The sequence below is a fragment of the Sceloporus occidentalis genome, unplaced genomic scaffold (genome assembly GCF_023333645.1).
Source record: "Sceloporus occidentalis isolate IW3139 unplaced genomic scaffold, rSceOcc1.0.p SCAF_6, whole genome shotgun sequence".
NCBI classification, from domain to species: Eukaryota; Metazoa; Chordata; class Lepidosauria; order Squamata; family Phrynosomatidae; genus Sceloporus; species Sceloporus occidentalis.
In genome coordinates this window covers 46,185,845-46,205,514 of record NW_028316986.1, presented here as the reverse complement: position 1 = coordinate 46,205,514, position 19,670 = coordinate 46,185,845, and the positions used below count along the sequence as shown (strand labels likewise).

General features: G+C 41.0%; 1 protein-coding gene across 2 annotated transcripts in view; it reads left to right on the top strand.

Annotated features, from left to right (window-relative positions):
* The window catches only part of TOGARAM2 (TOG array regulator of axonemal microtubules 2), a 122,108-nt gene that overhangs the window by 86,811 nt on the left and 15,627 nt on the right, over positions 1-19,670 (top strand). For both annotated transcript variants that reach the window (XM_089529553.1, XM_089529552.1), the window contains exons 13-18: positions 3,583-3,818; positions 5,511-5,669; positions 6,004-6,121; positions 7,479-7,582; positions 11,785-11,977; positions 12,826-13,042. In XM_089529553.1, the coding sequence (XP_089385679.1) occupies positions 3,583-3,818; positions 5,511-5,669; positions 6,004-6,121; positions 7,479-7,582; positions 11,785-11,977; positions 12,826-13,042 (1,027 nt within the window). The remainder of the gene's footprint in view (positions 1-3,582; positions 3,819-5,510; positions 5,670-6,003; positions 6,122-7,478; positions 7,583-11,784; positions 11,978-12,825; positions 13,043-19,670) is intronic.

The window sequence follows — 19,670 nt, the reverse complement described above, 5'->3', positions numbered from 1 at the left end:
GGACCACTCGGCCCCTTTCTCTTCCATATCGCTGGCGTGGCCATTTAAAGGCCACACCAGCGATTTGCGCAGTGAAAGGAGCTCCGTTTTGGAGCTCCTTTCAGAACCGCTGAAAGGGCGCCACAAGCGCCCTGCAGTGGCGTGTGCACATCATGCCCACCCCGTGCTGTTTGGCTGCGGCACGGCTGTGACGTTGTAATGGCGGCACCCATGTAGACAGGGCGCCACCATTTTGATGCCCAGAGGCAACCCTAGCACGTATCCAGGCCAGCGCAAAGTGCCGGTCTGGATACCGCCTGTGTTATGCCAGCCATAGATGATGGCAAAACGTTAGGCCACATGGCCACATAGCCTGAAAAACTTTCAAAAAACCCATTCATGATCTCCACATTGAGAGCCCCTAGTCTATTCAGGGAGAGCCAAGGTGGTGTATTGTTTGAGTGTTTGACTAGGACTAGATTTCAAATCTTGGTTCAGCCATATAACACTCTTATATCTACTTACTTCCACCACAGTGGAGGGTAACAGCAGACCCCCTCTGAATAAATCTTACCAAGAAAACCCCATGATAGCTTCACCTTTGGGTCATCATAAGTTAGAAATTAAGTGACAGCCCACAATGAACAAAACAATGTATATTTGGAGACACAGAATTTATATACCTCCCTTGCAAAAATCTTTGTTCAGGGACATGGCCATGTCTTCTGTTTAGATCCTTGTCCAGTTCAGATCTTGAAAAACATACTTTTAGATTTATAACAGACCAAACTCCCCAGTCAGTATGACAAATGATGAGGCTTAGCTAAGAGATTCGTGGAATGATCCAAAAGAATAACTCTTCCAAACTCTAACCCGGTTATATTTTTCATAGTCAAAGAGTTGGACTTTTATTTTATTTTATTGAGGTTGAAAGGGTGAAAAAATGTAGGTAGCTAGAGCACAATTTCTGGCACTTTCTGATTACTGGTATCTCATGCACACCTGTCAGGAAATGCTGTTCTTGTTAAGGTGTGTATATGTGTGTGAAAGGGAAAAAAATAGAGCAAATGAGAGAGAAGGCAGCAAAAATCAGATGGCATTTAAAAAGTGTGAGAGGGAAAACTAATTTGAATTGGGGCAGATAAATTGACCTGGGGAATTTAAAAAAACCAAGAATCCAGCTCATTTTGGAAGCTAAGCATGGTGAGACCTGGTTAGTACTTGGATAGGAGACCAGCAATGACTACCGGGTGCTGATGGCTATATTTCAGAAGAAGGAATTGGTAGAAAGACCTCTGCATATTCCTTGTCTACGAAAACCCTATGAAATCCATGGGTCCTCATAAGTTGACAGGTGACTTGAACATACACACACAGAGAGCAAAAAGATTTTAGAGTGGTAGCTGAGGAGAGTGCTGCACTCTTTTCCTACAAGGTAATTTTCTGATCATGGATGGATGCAAGTGCTTTTCTTTTCCTAACCACATAAGAAAAGACAGAGAAAGTCTTATACTTCTTGAAGAGAGAGTGCAAAATAGTTTGGAGGGGGATTTGAAGGGGAAATCTGGCCTCCTCCCCTTTTCTTTAATGCTACAATCACATTTGCAGTCCCATGGCTGCCCTTCAGAAGGAAAGAAAAAAGTTGGAAGACTGCTCAGGCATCTCCTTGTCTTTCCTAATTAGACTCTACAGGTGAAAAAATGAGGCAGACATTGAGTGCTTCTTTCTGCCCTGATTCAAGTGGCTGGTTCTTCTTATTCTGTATGTAGCTCTGAACTGAAAAAGGAATAAAGTAGTATAATGGGTCTTTTTGAGCCCTGTGTATGCATTTGCCTTTACATGTAAGGCCTAATACTATATATAGGGCCGGGGAGGGGGGGCATGCAAGCCCTGCCCCATAGTGACCTTAGGCATACAGATTCCTTTAAAAATCTTAATCTTTAGATCTGTCTATGTGTATGTATGTGCCTTTAAGCCACCTGACAACTTATGGCAACCCCATAATTTTTTTATAGGATTTTCTTAGGCAAAGGGTATTCAGAGGTGGTTTTGCCAGTTCCTTCCTCTGAAATATAGCCTACAGCACCTGGTATTTGTTGGTGGTCTCCCATCCAAGGACAAAGCAGGGCCGAGCTCCCAAGATCAGATGGGATCTGGTACCTTTTGGGTATTCAGGCCCCTCTTTAGATATAAAGGGTTGTAAAGCCCTCCATGTAATCACATAACCCTGCAACATTTCATTGATGAAAATGAGCATGTGTGATCAAGAAACATCAGAGTGTGGGCAAGATGGCAAAAGTGATTAAACAGACAAGCTAGGAGATGCTGCAGCAATTTGGTTTTGCCTTCACTTGCTGGGAAAGGCATGATACCACCTCTCCTCTCCCCCCCACTGAGTTAACTGAGTGCAAACTACTGTTGCACTTTGTATTCAGTTTGTAGAAATTGAAGTGAGCTGAAGGCAAAAGGAGAAAGTTGGAGGAAGAGAGTCAAACTAGGATATTCTAAAAGCAGCTGAAAAATTGGGATGACAGAGGACTGCCTGTTGAATTGAAGCAACAGGAGAATAAGCAATCAGGAAACCCAATAAAGTCTTTAGAGAGCATGAATGTATTCTCCCACCCTAGATATAGACAGAGCTATCTGCAGACTGAGAATTCTAGGACCTATAATATAAAAAAGTAACTTTTCCAAATTCTGCCCCACCACAGATACATTCAGCCCTCCCATGAGCAAACTGCAGTCATGTACAGGGTGTCTTTGAATGTTGTTGTTGCTGTGTACCTTCAAGTCATTTCTAACTTATAGAAACTGTACGAAGGACCTATCATGGGGTTTTCTTATCAAGATTTGTTGGGAGTTTGCCTTTTTCTTCTTCTGAGGCTGAGACAGCATAACTTGTCCAAGGCCATCCAGTGGGTTTCTGTGGCTGAGTGGAAATTCAAACCCTGGTCTCCAGAGTTGTAGTCCAATCCTCAAACTACTTTTTCATGCTGACTCTTTTTGAATATATGGATATCTTTTTACTGATATGCAGAACATAAAGTTACTGGTTAAGTGGTTGTATTCTAGGAACACAGAAATGTAAGAAACTGCCTTATACCCTGGCCCATTTAGCCCAGGATTGTCAATTCTGGCTGGCAGCAGTTCTTTAGAGTTGCAGACAGCATTCTTTCCTAGCTCTGCTATCTAAGTATCTACTGTACTATCCAAGGCATACTCTCCATGGCCTGTTCCTATTTACCTTCAGAAATCAGGTGAGATTGGTGTGGCCAGGGAAGTATGGTGTGTGGACCTGTCTGCTCCTTTCTTTGGCTTATATCATCAGAAGATTGTGCTTTCTCGAGGAAACATCCCAAAATGGCAATAATAGTCATGTCCTTCTTTTCTTTGGTAAGAGCACAATAAAGATGAACCTTCAGATCAACTCAGAAATGGAGGTATACTGATTGTTGGAGCCAAGTAGCATGGTATTATCTGTAACACTTGAACAAGAAAAATGGCAGTACTTGCAAGTAAATTGTAAATTGTCGTGTCTGAATTTGCAAAGGTAAACAGGCTCATGTGATAGGTGAACATTTCAGTCAGCATTTCTTTTACCAGGTTGGGAATCTGCGGTCTAAAGTGTCTCGGTTTGCTATTGGAACACTCGGCGAACTCTTCAAAGCCATGAAGAAGCACATGGATCAAGAGGCTGAGGAGATTTCTCGAGTCCTTCTCCAGAAAGCGGGTGATTCTAGTGAATTTATCCAAAAAGCAGCTGACCAGTCCTTAGGCATCATGGCACGGAGTGTGACTCCCTCACGAGCAATGGCAGCCCTCATGGCCAATGGGGTGAAGTACGTGTAAAATGATGTTTTCATCTCCACAATCTTGGGGATATTGATTGATGGGGGTTTTGAAGCAGCGCTACTAGTGGGGACGACAGTCGTGCAAAAAAAAGTGATTACACTGGGGTAAGGAAAAGATTCGCTTTCATAGTGGTAAGATAAGACCTTTTGGAATCGATTTCCAAAATGGAGCAAGGGCGAACCAGGAATCAATTTAAACTGCAAGTGGGAATGACCACCAAGAAGCCTCAGCTTCTGTAAAGCATGGTGCAAGGCAGAAGGTGGCAATTACTAGAAGAGATAACAGTTCAAATTCATGGTGAGCAGAGGAAGGCAGGGGAAAAAAGAGAGGAAGTGATGCTGACTTAGCAGCCTCAATTTTGGGTATTATTATTATTATTATTATTTTCTTACCTGCCTCTCCTCCTGGATTGAGGCAGAGAACAACAACAATTAACAAACAACATCATATTGTAGAAGAGAGAAAATCTGTTCAGCTCAAGGGGTACAGCTTCTCAGGGTTATTCTCCTGGGAGTTTGCATAGCACTGGTGAGTGAAGTAAGAAAAAGTATGTAGCCACACCACACTTTCAAATTTCCATTTCACCCACACATCCATGCCTGGTAAATAATAAATAGCCATTCCTATGCATTTTGACACATACCGTACACCCTTGCTTTACGAGGAGTATCCAAATACCCATCTGCTTCCAGGGTTCTTTATGATTTTATGATTTTATTTATTACCTCAATTCATACACCAGTCTTTATTTCAAGAAGGTCAAAGCAGCCTATGTAGCTCTCCTCTTCCCCACTTTATTCTCACAACAGCCACATGAGGTAGGTCAGGCTGAAAGACAAAGGAGATTACTACACATGGCTTTTAAGATGGGATTAGGCCCAGGAAAATGTGGCTTTAGCAATACTAATCACAATAATATGCTTCTGACCTGTAGTTACTGTGTCCCCCAAGCACAGTTAGGGCATCTCTTTTCATTGATGGGGGAAGCTTGCAATTGTGCTAGCCCCCAGGTGTGAAATGTCGCTTCCAGTTTAGTAACGATATTGGCAATCACATGGTGTCACAGTCTTCTCTTCTTCCTTTATCCCCCCTTCCCCTTGCTATTCCCAAGTAGCCTAGTTCCCCCTCCCTCCCTCCCTCCCTCCCTCCCTTTCTTTCTTTATTGTAGTAGCAGAGCTCTGGAATTGCATTAAAAAGTTAAAATAAAAATAAATAAAAATTAAATTAAATTCTCAAAAGAATGCTGGATAGGTTATAGAACAAGGAGCTGAGTTTAAAGGGGAATCAGGAAGAAAGTGCAATAACAGCAGCAGCCCCAGTTGCATGATTGAGAAGATAGGGAAGAATGAGAATGGGGCTTGTGTTGCAATGTCCTAAGCTGCCTTGAATCCAAGTTTTGGAGAAAGGCTGGCTATAAATCCAATCAATCAATCCTTTTTTTTATGACATTAGCAGAGGCCACTGATTGACTTTTATGATTTTATAGGGAAACATCTCCATTTGCTCTAAGGGAGGCTTGCAGGAAAGGGCAGAAAAAGCTGGGATCTTCTGGTCAACTTGAGGCCAGCTAGAATTATTGTTGCTAACCCACCCTCCACATGTTTTCTTGTTGCTTTGGTGTTATCATGTCATTGTCAAAAAATCTTGCCGTTCTCTCTACACTGATGTCTGTATTGCAGCCATCGTAATCCTCTCATTCGTAAATGTGCTGCTGAACATTTGCTGACTGTTGTGGAGCAGATTGGAGCTGAGAAATTGCTTTCAGGCAACCGGGAGAGCACAGAAGCACTGGTACAGATATTAGTCAAACTTGCTCAGGACCGCAACCAAGAGACAAGGTAACAGCTGATAGCCAGGACTTTAACTGCTTTTAATAATGTAATGTTTTACATGTTTGTCACTCATGCTTTGGAAAGGTCTTGTAGCACCTTTGAGACTAACTGAAAGAAAGAAGATGGTCACATGAGCTTTTGTAGGATTGAATCTACTTCCTCAGATGCATACAAAGCTTTTAAAAATGGTAACAAATAAACCAATTTATTAGGATTTATTAGAGCAAATAAATATAGAAAAGGTATACAAAATAACATTGTAACTAAAGTAATGGTACTTTCTGAATGGAGATGGGATTTTGCAGTTTAATGTTCTTAACTCTTCTGCTTCCTGTGTTAGATTTTATGGCCGGAAAATGCTGCATATGCTTATGTCCCATTCAAAATTCGCTGGGTACTTGAAGCAGTGCCTACCGTCACATGACCTGCAAGATGTCATGGCTGCAATTAAGCAGAAAGTGAGTATGGAGCTTCCAGGAGCATCTCACCAATATTTGGTATCACAAGATCAAATGCAACTTATCCTTCATTTGTTGGTACTATATAGGGAGCTGAATGATGTGTTTGGGTCCATGTGGCTCCTTTTCAAATGCTACAGAAAAAGCTGACGTGTCTTCTCTAAATGGGGGAAATATGTTGGGAGGTAGTGATATTTTTGCTTTATTTCTAGCTTTTAAAGAAAGAATAATGGAGAACAGGGTTCGAATCCCAGCTTAGTCATAGTCATTGGGTGACCTTGGGCAAGTCATACTCTTTCAGCCTCAGAGGAGGGCAATGGCAAATCTCCTCTGAAGAAACCTTCCAAGCAAACCCTGTGATAGTTACCTTAATGTCACCATAAGTTGGGAATGACTTGAAACACACAACAACAACAACAAAACATTTTGAGCTACTTCATCTCTTTCCTCTAATATTCCAACATATTTTGTACCTACCCAAAAGCCAAAGCTTTAAAAAAAATGACACATTTGCTTATCATGTGAGCTGAGATATGATATGGCTGTGATGTAGGTGGCTGTTTCCAATTCCTCACCCTTCTCTGTTTTTAGGATGTTTCTGCCCTATACCTCTGCTCTCTTTCCTCTGAGATTCCTTTTTTTAATTCAACCCCCCCCCCCCCCCGCCAAAACCCTCTAAAGCTTTAGTGCTAAAGTATTAGACTCCAGTAATACTATTGCTAGGCTGGAAAAGATCACCTGCCCACCACCATACTACCCAGTTTTCATTGGGAAACAGAAGAATGCAAAATCAGGAAAGAGAGAAGGTGGGGAAGGACATTGTTGAAAGCTTTCTTCCATTTGAGTTCAAAAGAAAATATACAGCCTGTAAAATGAGTTTGATTTCTTCACACAATTGCAGTCTTGGAGTATTTGGCAGTGCTGAGGAAATGGAGGGCACCATTAAACCATTAACAGAGTGGTGGGTGGGATTTAATCTTTTCCAGCACAGTGATGGCTTTATTGGAACCTATCATTTAGCACTAAGATTCTAGAGATTTAAACATCTTTCAATTTGTAGATGGGGGTGTGTGTTGGAACAGGAGAGCAGGAGAAGAAGGAATCTGTTGCTGCCAACAAAGGTTTATTTCTCCCACATCCGACCCACCACTTCTGCATGGCTGTTAGGACAGAGAAACAGAGAAAAGGGACAGAGAAACAGAGAAAAGGGACAAGAAAGACAGGAAATAGTATGGGACAGTTTGGCAAAAATTGCCAGTCTGCATGAACCCATAGTGCCAAGATGTTGGGACTTGTCCTTAATGGAGCAAATGAAAAAGCTATTCTTGTTGAAATGCCAATGTGTTTCTCTACACAGGGAAGAGAAGACCAGTTATCCCAGGCACTTTCTGCCAAAAGTCACAAAGGTTCCAAGAGCAGCAGCTTGGCGACCTCACTGGACAGTCTGCCTTCAAATGAAGGGTATGGAAGATAGCCTCCTACAGCCTAGCAGGGCTGAGTAGCCATTTTAGTCTGTTGCAACAAAATGACACAGCAAAGAATCTAGTGTCATTTTAAAACAGGAACACATTTTACCTTACAGAAGCTTTCATGGGTTTTAGTGTACAGCTCTGAAAAAGTGGGTTGTAGTGTGCAGAATCTTGTATGTGTGTGTGCCTTCAAGGTGCCTGTCAACATATGGCAACTCCATTAAATTCAAAAAGTTTTTTCAGGCAATGAATACTCAGAAGTGGTTTGGCCAGTTCTTTCCTCTGAATTATATAGCCTACAGCACCTGGTATTCATTGGCAGTCTCCCATCCAAGTACTAACTAGGGCTGGCTCTGCTTAGCTTCCAGGATCAGCTGGGATCTGGTGTCTTTAGGCTATTTAGGCCCCCTAAATAAAGAAGCTTATGCCAAACAAAATGTTTCGTTCTTTTCTGTTACTCTTGATTATATCTGTCATTTGACTGGTCCACAGCAAAGTAAATTTTCTTTTCTTAAAAAACCTGTTAGCTTTTTTAAATGTTGGCTGCTGAAAGCCATAATCAAAGAGAGAACTCCTCACCCCTTTTTGCAAAGCTTTGCTGTGCCTTTTTAGTGTGACAGCCTTCCTTGCTTCAAAACAAACATTTTTTTAGTCTTTATGGTTGCTGAAAAGACTCCTTTTATACAGAAGATGTATACATTTATACAGTAAATAAACAAGATTCCTCAGAAAAAGTTCTGCTGTATTTCCTTAAAACTTCACTTCCTTTTCTCTGGAAGTCTTGATGTTCTCCTGGGGCCATCCTTGAGTGAGGTACCTCCTTCAGGCAGGAGACTTCGGGTGTAATAAAGGGCAGCAAATTAAATAATTAGTTTATCATAATTATATTTTACTGCCATGAAAAAGTAGATGAAGGGGCACTTGTGAGATGTTCTGACTTTGGTATCAAAATAATATTACTGGTCTTGGGTATTATACACCTTGACACTACAGTGTGGGCAAACATGCTATGAGGAGGGCAAAATTAACATATTGCATCCTGAATTAAGGACATTACTACACATGGCTTTTAAACTATGATTATACCAGGAAAGAAGTGGCATTCATTGGCCATATTTATTGTACAATGATGCTTCTGACACACAGTTGCTGTATCCCCAACCTGTCCCTTTTCAAGGGAAACCCATCAATGACCTGACAAGAGTACAAGTCCCCAACGGCAAAATATCATTCCCATGACAGTTTTCCAATTGTGAGTTATGTTGTATCAGTATCCTCCCTATCCCTCCTCCCCTCACTCTTCCTTTTGTTCTTTCTTTCTTTCTTTCTTTCTTTCTTTCTTTCTTCAATTGAAGTTGCAAAAAAAGTGGAAAAACAAAAACCTTAAAGGCAGGGAAGTGGAGTTAAGGGAGAGTCAGGAGGAGATTGCAATGTGGACAGTAGCCCCAGTTGAACGATTGAGAGAAGGTATGGTGTTGGCTGCCTTGAACCCAGTATGTTCCCCTTTTATTTTACTCGTGTGATTGCTATGATGACAGAGTCCATGCAAAAGACTCCCAAGAAAATGAGAGAACTGCTCCACAATGGAATTTTCCCTTCAGTCTCCAAATATTTAGCATAGCAAAAAATGAGACGCTGAAAATCATTGACACTTATTTGAGTGTGTATCTGCTGTGTTCACATCCTCTTGGTCCTTATGCTTGCCCCTTTTCTTTGGATACTTAAACTGTATTTCTAAATGCTCAATTGAAATATTCAGTTACTACAATGCTAGGAATTTGGGGACAAGGAAAATTCATGGAGGGTGCAGAATTCTTATGAGAGGGCAGTTTCCACCCCAACAGTAGTTTACATCTCTGGCTGCTGCTCTGCTTCAGGTGAAATAATGTCTTAGGGTATTCAGAATGTTGAGAACAGCCATTGAGAGTGAAGCTAGAAAAGTTGGAGGCTGCTCCCAGAAGCACGTATAAATAGAGCGGCAGAGCCGTGTGTTAGGGGAATGTGTCAATGTACTCTGAGGGGTTAGCAACTGAGGAGGCTGAGGGAGACTGCTGTAGATGCAGTTAGAAGGGGTTTAGTTAAAGTATATGTCTTAATATCCTGAGGGGATGGAGATATATATATATATATATATATATATATATATATATATATATATTGCTAGGAGGTAGTGGAATTATTAAAGTCCTCTGGAAAATAGATGAAATTAAATTTTAGAAAAGTGAAGAAATTCAGTTGCAGTGGCTGTTGGTGTAACAGATCACCAGAAGGGTTAAGAGATACAGAAGCTAGATAAAGGTTCTGTGGGAACTAAGGATCTGTGCAGACTGGCTTTAAAGGCCAGCTTGAGGGTGGAGTCAGGGCATAACTTCCACATGACGCATGCCCCAACTCCACCTCAGGACAGCGTGATGCCGTGTAGCGCTCCACACGGTGCTCAGCATCACAGCACTCCTCTGCAATGCCAAAGGAGCCCGGTAAAGTTGCTGCAGGAGCCACTTTTTGCAGCTCCTTTTTGTGCCCTGCAAAGGTCAGATCATGGTTGCTGCAGCCCTGATCTGGCTCTAAAAGGGGTGGTTGGAGGCTGCCTCATAGAGGCTGTCTGCACAGCCCCAAAGACTATAACAGAACATTTATAAAGTCAACTGAAAGAAACTGTTAAACTTTGTAACTACTGAAGCAGTTTATACATTGTATCAAGCTTGACTAACATGCTACAAGAAAGATACTGTATTCAACCTTGCTTGTAAATAAAATTTGATCCTTTGTTTCAAGGAGTTGCCTGAAGTGTGCTTATAGATAACATCATCCACACTACCAAACATAAGTAAAACACTACCAAAGGAAAAATAACTTTTATTATTCAAGACACTTCAGATGGTGGCGTAGTTCTCAATTGACAATTGGTGTTAAGATTTTGGGATTTTAAAACTGCAGAGTGCTGGCAGTTGAAGAGAGTTCTAATGTACAAGTCCGTTGTGACAGATCCAAGTTCAAGGGTCTCCACACAAAATTGGTGTCACAGTGGCACACAATGTAAAGGGGTTTAAGAGGTTGGGTAGTGACATGTTGTCACCCTGAAACATAATTGGTGGTAGCTAGTGAAAAGCAATAGTGGTCTCTACATAATTCTTGGCAGCTGGTGAGGTAGTTGCCAAGCTGTCACAGTCACTATTTAAATAATCTCTCTCATGCATTTGGGTTTTGTTGTTCACGCTAATTTGTTTTATTGCATCTGAATGTATCTTTGTGAGTTTTGTTGTTCACATGTGTCAGCATTCAAATAAAAATGGAGTCAATGATATGGATGTATTTGAAACATGTTCAAGGCATGCAGAGTGTTATCCCATTTTATCCTGCATTGGTTAGTCACACAGCCAAGAATCCAAATCTTTTAGGAAAACTAGAAAACAAAACAAAACCCAAAGGTCAATTATCCCAGGATATGTTTGGGGGGGGGGGGTTGGCACCCCCCCCCCCAAACTTAATAGGATCCGTTCAAAATACATGTGAACAACAAAGATTCAATCCACATTCTACTGGGCTTATTTTCACTATTTAAACAACTCTTTAGACTAATCTGGTATCTTCTTCAGTGTTCCATCCTACCTTGACTTTCCTTAGCTTCATGTTTGCTGAATGATTTCTAATTAGACACATCCAGTAACTCTTCACACAGAGCAAATCATGCCAACTAAGGTCTGGGACATAATTAGGGTTATGTAGGGCTGGGGATCCACACGCACCCAGCCCTACTATCGGTGCACAAACGCCATAATTCTGCACGCCCATCCATATGGGATGCGCAACGATAACATCCACGTGGCACAGCGCCCAAACGGCACCACGCCATGCCATGTGGACATCATCATTGCGTGCAAGCATTCCAATGGTGCCCCTAGTGCGCAGTAAAAGGAACCCGCCAGGAGTGGGTTCTTTTTAGGGCTCCCAGATATCACAAAATTTGTCTGCTGCAGCCTCTATCCAGGGGAGAAAGGGGCAGCATCTCGCCGCCCCTTTCTCCCAATCTGTACAGCCCTGAAGTACATTAAAGCATTATTTCTTAATCTCCATTAGTAACCTGAATTCCTGAAATTGTGAAATTTCGCTCCTTTTTGGTGCTTACCAAATAGGGTGCCAGCAAATAGTTTTCATAAAGAATGCAATGAAGGATTATTTCATTCTCCACACCAGGTCCATCACTCTAGCCCTGCCACAGCCCATGGCTCGACGCTCATCCCTTCGCAGCATTGAAGTGATGGAGCAGCTTAGGGAGCTGAACATGCTGCTGATGGCAAAGGAATTTCAGACACGAATGAAAGGAATAACATTGCTAACGGAGTACTGTGAGAACAACCCCCAACTTGTTTCTACAAACATCATACAGGTACTTAGACTCAATAGAAGCAATCTAATCTTTGAGACTGCATTAAGCCAGACAAATAAGAAGTTACTTTTTAGTTTATTTTTATCCCTTGCAGTTGGGTGATTTATCCTCCTAAAGTTTACATGACAACTCACACTTGAGAATTTTACAAAAAACAGCTCCTATGTGAAGTGACTTAAGGTAGTAAAGCAGGAAAGAGTGACTGGTCATGTGGATTCTGGATAGTACACAATACTCATCTTATTAGTATTTCTCTGAAAACATCCCATGTAAACAACACTCCACTGCTAGTAAACAAGGATTGCCACTTTTTAACTGCTCATTGGGAGAATTGTTGTGATTTCAGAAACAACTGCAAACTGCTTAGAAGCAAAAGAAAGCTTAAATAAATTAAACTGGATAAGAATCACCCTTCTTGAAGGGGCAAACCAGACCCTGGAAAAATAATTTTGGCAGGTGGGCTACAATTCCTAAAATCCCCAGTCTAGCTGGGGATTTATGGAGTTAGTGTCTAAAAGGTTACTTTCTCAGACTTGAGATGAGACCAAAAGCACTATAGGTTTTCCTACTGAGTTTTTGGAGGGCTTATCTTTTTCCCCTTCACTGAGTAATTATACAATATGCTTGATATGGTCAGCGGACTAATAAATAAACATGTTGCTGAGTAATTATGATAAATAAAAAGTGGCATTGGATATTAAAACACTTTATGGGAATGAAAATATAATTTTGCTTTCATATAAGGACTTCAAACTATTGGGGATGGGTCTTCATTCCTGTTTCTTTTGTATACCTATTACTGTACTATTAATAGCAGGATTTGCTTGTTCTTATTTTAATACAAACAGATCTTTGATGCATTTACTCTGAGACTTCAGGACTCCAACAAGAAAGTGAACCAGTATGCTTTGGAATCGCTTGTCTCTATGATCCCTATCCTTAAAGATGGCTTAAATCCAGTTCTGGTATCTGTGGGGACTGTGGTCACTGACAACCTAAACTCAAAGAATTCTGGGATTTACAGTGCAGCAGTGAAGGTGCTGGACACAATGATCACGCATCTAGGTAACGGCTGTTCCATGACCTGCCCCTGTATTTTATACTGCACCTTCCACACTGTTTGAGACCACCACACTGGCTCTGGGTATACTTCCATAGAAGTATCTCTTGTGAAGCTGTTAGTGAGCTAGAAATTTTGCAGGCTTAGAATGAACTATTGTAAAACAGATAATGAAATTTCATTCCTGAACTGGGGATAGGTCCAGAGCTGGTCCTACATTAGACAATATATGCCAGGTGACAGGAGATAGGCCCATGGTTTTGGAGGAGAAAGCTGTACACCATGTGGCCTGCTCTACACCTGCCAAACCAACCTGCTGCTTTCAGGTATGGTGGATCACACTTTTTTTAAAGTATAACTCATCTGTCATTATAGATTGCTTTAGCACACAGAAGGGGACAGAGGTGAGAAAGTTAATAGAAAGTGGATAACACATTAAATCAATCATTAATATGATAAAAAATAATTCAATTATGCTTATCTTGAAAGGGGGACTTTTCAACATGTAAGTTAATTTTACATTCACTTTTTAATTTACATTGCATTCCAACACTACTACCTTATAAAAATGAAGGTGAAAAATCTGAACATTATTATTATTATTATTATTATTATTATTATTATTAACCTTTATTTATAAAGCGCTGTAAATTTACACAAATTTACAACTTTAATTTATTCGCTCTCTCTGCACCTCCTTTTTACTTATTTTGAGCTATGGGTAGAAGGAAACAGCTGCATGAAATTTAGAAAAACTACTTTTTTTAACCTCACCACAAAAACACCTCTCTTCACTTTTTCCGTTTGTCTTTCCTTTTGTTACTCCTCTACCAGGGATGGGGGAAGTGCAACTCCCCTCCTGCTTTTTGTGCACCTCAAGCCTACCTATATTGATTAAGTGAAAATTGCCCCTAAAATGCCTAAAACCTGCTAGGATCCAACAGTAGAACCTCCCCCAAATCTCCTTCATACCCATGCTTCCAAAGGCATGGAGGTCCTGAGCAGTAGTGACCTTTTGATTATTTCCAGAAAAGCTTTTTGGTGGATTTTCAGCCCAAAATCAGGCTGAGAATTCTAAATGCCCATCCTAGAACTACAACTTCCATGGGATGTTGCCATGGCAGTTAAAGTGGACTGTTGTACTATAATTGTATAGTGTGAATGGGGGCCCTTGTGAGGCATTAGAACCATCTGGCAAAGAGGATATTTTAAATATCCCCTTTCTAAACATCCATAAGATGTTACCATGGCAGTTAAAGTGGGATCTTAGCATTACAATTGCATAATGTGGTAGGGACCCAGTTTTAAGATTGCCATCATTTTATGTCTATCATCCTTTATGGGTTCAGAGTGCTATGTGCCCCCCCCCCCCCGGCCGTTTTTAAACACAATGCTACTTTGGCCATTTTTTCTGTAGCTAGTGTAAACCCATTTCTGGAGCTATAAATCCATCACCTTTCAACTCTTACTAAATTCTGACAAGAAAAGAAATGTTATGTATGTGGAATGGAAGAAAATGTGGATCTGAAATGAGAAATGGCTTTTGCAGTGAAGGTCACGAGGAGACAAACCAAAGGCTGGCAGGGGATAACCTTATTAAAAGCTGACACAGTGTAGTGAAAGCATGTTCAGGATGACCTGGTGTCCAGTTGAGATGGAGAGATGTATTGCTTTTAGTGTTCTGTCTGGAGAACTTTGATTACAAGTAGAATTTGGGGTGCAACACAAGGAGCTATGAAATGAAGGCCAGATCTGCTCATGCTTTAGAACTGAGGCAATATATTTGTATAAGATGTAACATGAAAAATGGAGACCCGCTCCTATAATCTAATGGGATTGTCACTATACAGTGACTATCCTATCAGATGGCTGGAGTGGGACCCTACTTTTCATATAACATCTTGTACAAATTTAACGAAAACCCAATGTGGTGTAGTGGTTCAAGTGTTAGACTGAGACTCTGCAGATCAGAGTTCGATTCCTTGCTCAGCCAAGAAACCTACTGGGTGACCTTGGGCAAGTCACATATTCTCAACCTCAAGGGAAGGCAATGGCAAACCTCCTCTGACCAAATCTTGTCAAGAAAATCCCATGATAGCTTCACCTTAGGGTCACCATAAGTCAGAAATGACTTGAAGGTACACAACAACAACAAGAAAATTAGCACATTAAGGGGAAAGGTTCTAGTCCAATATCTTCCTCCTGTGAAAATTTTGCAAATGCACAAGACAGTATTCAAAAATGTGGTATTCTGTATTGCTGCAGCCCATTGCATCTCATAATTCATTACTCTGCAGCATGTTTACAGCTACAGCCAAATTAGTGTTTTAAGTTGCAGTCTCATATACAATGGGGCCCATAGAACACAATGGGAGTTATTTCAGAATAAGTGTACTTATTAATTCACAATTTAGGGACTTTGGGTCTGAACCAGTGAGCAGGTTTGAAAGACTATGACTGAGCAGAACTAGACTATTGGTGTGTGATTCTTTTTTTTTTTTTAAGGTGTGCAATTTGGATCTTAGAAGTTATTTCCCCAATAATTTTTAGTGTAGCAAATTTGGGATGGATTAATTTTGTCAGTGGAAGGAGTTCACATGTTGAATAAGTCTTGGGAACATTGGATTGGAAGTAGCCAAGCTCTGGAATATTTTTGCTGGTTGTGAACTGAATGTTGGAAAGGTTAGATCCACTGAAAATATTATCTTCTGTGAATATAGTCATGCAAACTTTGTCCTGCTCTGATTCATAGAAGAGGTACAACTGAATTACTCTTGTTCATAGTTCATAGTGCATGCAGCCCTCACTCACTTTCCATCTTAGCACTACAATAAGATAGAGACTTCATGAATGGATCATGAGCCACTTATTCCTTTCCATCTCCCTCTTCCATTTTAAATGTAACTGACTACATAATTATATCAGTGTGATATATTTACTATATGGAATCCTGGAATTTGTAATTTGGTGAGATATGCAGAATTCTCTGCCAGAAAGCTCCAATGCTAAAGAAAAGGAGATTAGACTTTTCTAGGAAATAATTTCAAATCCTTCACTAAACTACAAATCCCAGGATACTGCAGGACAGAGCCATGGCATTTAAAGTGGCTTCGAAATGCTTAACTGTGTTCTTTATTTACTGTGTAGCTTGAGTCAGAATGCTGGGGAAGCTAAAAGTTTGTATAGGATTTTGTGACCTTTGAGTTGACCTAGTAAAGGTATTCACAACTCCTGGCAGGTTTTGCCTGTGTGAGTTTGCACACACATATAAATATAAATTTGGCTGGCTGTATCCTCCAACTCGCTTTAAGTGTAGGACTATGGGACTATAAAATGATGAGCACATAGACCTGGCAATGTTTACAGGCAGCTTCTTTGTCATCTGTATCCACCCCCAGAAATGTTGTGTCATGCAAGTTTCATCTATCTGGGCTTCCTTATGAATTATGTCGGTCTTGATTTGGAGGACGTTTTCCCCAATAAGCTTCTTCTGTTCTGGCTTCATGGAAGCCCTAAGTTATGAGCTTCAGTTAGCTTCTTCTCCTGTCTCTAGTCCATAAATATCTCTAACATGCACTCTTCGTTTTCCAGGGAAATTTATGGTTTACTGAGTTCATTTCTGAAGAACAAACATACATAAATTCAGGTCTGAATGACGGCTTGCTCCAAACGTTGTTTTCTGTAGGCGGAAATTGCAGTTGCCAATAACTACAATACCAAGGACTGCTGTAAATTCCATCCCATGCGGATTTATGTCAGCTGTAGAAACAGCATTGGGTGAACAGTGAAAACTATAGGGTGTTCAAGGATCAGGAAAGAAGTTAGAGTTAATATAGAGGTGTATTATTAGGCTAACTAATATTCATACTTTATAGTATTTCTAAGGATAAACAATACCTGTATAAAACAGTATGACAGAGAATATAAATGAATATAGTTCCAATTCTGTCTTTCTAGTCACAGTGAAATGGATAGAAAACATTCTCTTGCAAACTATAGCTTGACTCAGTTGCTTGAGCTCTTTGCACCCTTTACTGCATTGGAACTGGACTCCACAGCCCAGCTCAAGAGAAAAATAGTCCTGACTGACATAATTTTCACTTTAATGACAATAATTTTAGCATAGCAAAAATTCCATGGAGCAGGACTGTTGAGATTTTGGGTGCAGTTGTTCTTTGTGCATATTCAGAATCTGGAGCAAAGCTGTTTCCTTTATCTGTCTGGGATGAACTGTCTTTTATGGACTCATTGCCTTTAGGACTCATTAACATGGGTGGGATGTATGTGAGTGCATTTTTTAATTTTCCATGATGCCATTCATTGAATCATAGAATTGGAAGGTGCTCTATGGGCCATCAGGTGCAGGATCTCCAGCTAAATCATTTTCAACAGGAAGCTGTCCAGCCTCTTTTTGAAGGCATCCAGAGAATGAGACGCCATCACCTCTCTAGGCAATTGGTTCCATTGCTGAACCATTCTAACTGTCAACATGTTTCTTCAAATGTTCAATTGAAATCTACCCTCCTGTTACTTAAAGTCATTAGACCTGGTCTTACCCTCTGAGGCAGCAGAGAACAAGCTATGATTGTCATCTTTTGCTCATAAACTTTCCTATTTTCTGAAAGTTACAAGCTCTACATTTTTGTTAGTTGTTGCTGTTGCTGTGTTCCTTAAAGTCTTTTTGGACTTATGGAGACACTAAGGCTACTCTATCATGGGGTTTTCTTGGCAGAAATTGTTCAGAAGGAGTTGGCCTTTGCCTTCTTCTGCAGCTGAGAGAGTGTGACTTGCCTAAGGTCACCGAGTGGATTTCCATGGGTGGGCAGGGATTTAAATCCTGCTCTCCAGATGCTCCAGATGCTCCAGATGCTCAAAGTCCAGTGCTCAAACTAGTACACCATGCTGGCTCTTCTGCATTTTTACCTGTGGGATATCCCAAGATCTTAGTAATATAATGAAAAATTCTTGAAATCAGGCCTCAGAGGTGTTTAAAATAGGAAAATATGTGCTAAGATCAAATGGAAGGTCTGTCTAGTCGAGGATTCATTTTCCATGAGGGTGAGACAGAGGCATGTGAAGAGCACATTTATAAGACAGAAATGTGAAAGTACCCACCTGTTTGTGTTCCCCACACACTGGTATATCTACCCAGGTATATCTATCCTACCAGTATTCATGTGCACAGAATTCTAGTATACTGACAGAGGGAGAAACTAATTTTATATATAGCAGTCATATTTTCTCCAGACCACCTCTCCAATAAGCCCTTTTGAAGCTGGACACCTATCAGTTACTAATGGGTGCTTTCATGGATAGGAAGTGAGGTGCAGGACAGAATGTCCAAAAAGGACAGTCTGCCGGTGCCTAGCTTTGGACCGTGGGGAAGCTGCAGCCTCCAGACCGTGGGACTTCCCCGCAGACCAAAAAGAACCCGCGAAAAGCGGGTTCTTCTTGCGGAGTGATTATGATGCTGCAGTGCGCTAATGGCGCATTCGCGACATCATAATGTCTCCACGATGTGAGGATGCTAGGCATCCATCATGTAATGATGGTGATGCCCATCTGTACAGGATACCGACATTTTGATGCCCTTGTCATGTGCAAGGGGCAAGGTGCATCTAGAAGTGCCGCCCCTCACACGTGTCAAGGACGTCCTATCACGCCCAACTGGACCGGGCCTAAGATTGCCAGATCTCAGGGCTGGATCTTAAATTTCCAGTTCCATCCATCCCATCAACCTTTATTAGGCATCTCAATAGACAATATACAACAAACAATACAATACAAATTAAACTAAAACCAACTTTCATGTAAGCGGTCGACACCCATCCTCCTATGCTAGGAAATCGCCCACTTTCTGTGTTGCAATATGCCGATGACACTGTATTACTTTCGTTGACTCAAGTGGGCTTATCGAGAGCCCTGAATAGATTTAGTGAGTATTGTGTTGAGTTCCACCTACAGATAAATGTTACTAAATCAAAGGTTTTGGTATTTTCAAAAGGATTCACTCCAAAGAAATGGATGGTGAATAATCAAAGTATAGAGCAGGTAATTTCCAGTTTTCATGGGTCATCCCTAAGTGGGAAACAAGGGTGCAAATTCTCCAGTTTTGGTGGGGTCAGCTACAGACAAAAAGGAAAGGACTGTGTGCAAATCTCCAGTTCAGCTAGTTGAGCAGTTGCTAGCTACAGTTTGCAAGACTTGAGTTGATTTGTTGCTGTAACTTGCAAACTCACCAGCGGCTCTAGGTCAATTGTTCCCACACTTTGGTCCTGCAGATGTTTTGGACTTCAGTGCCCAAAATTCTTGATTATTGGCCAAATTGGCTAGGGTTTCTGGGAGTTGAATTATGAAATACCTGGAGGAACAAAGTTTGGGAAACACTAATCTAGGTATTTACTTAGTTAGTTTCCTCCTTCCTCCCCATTCTTTAAGGCACCAGGAACCCCCCTTCTGTCTGCTCTGCATCCACCATTTGGCTTGAAGCAAGTTTTTTTGTAGCGGCTGTTGTGTGCATTCAAGTATTTTCCAACTTATGGTAACCCTAAGGCAAACTTATAATTGGCTTTTTTTGGCAAGATTGCTTCAGAGGAAGTTTACCATTGCCTTCCCCCAAGGCTGAGAGCATGT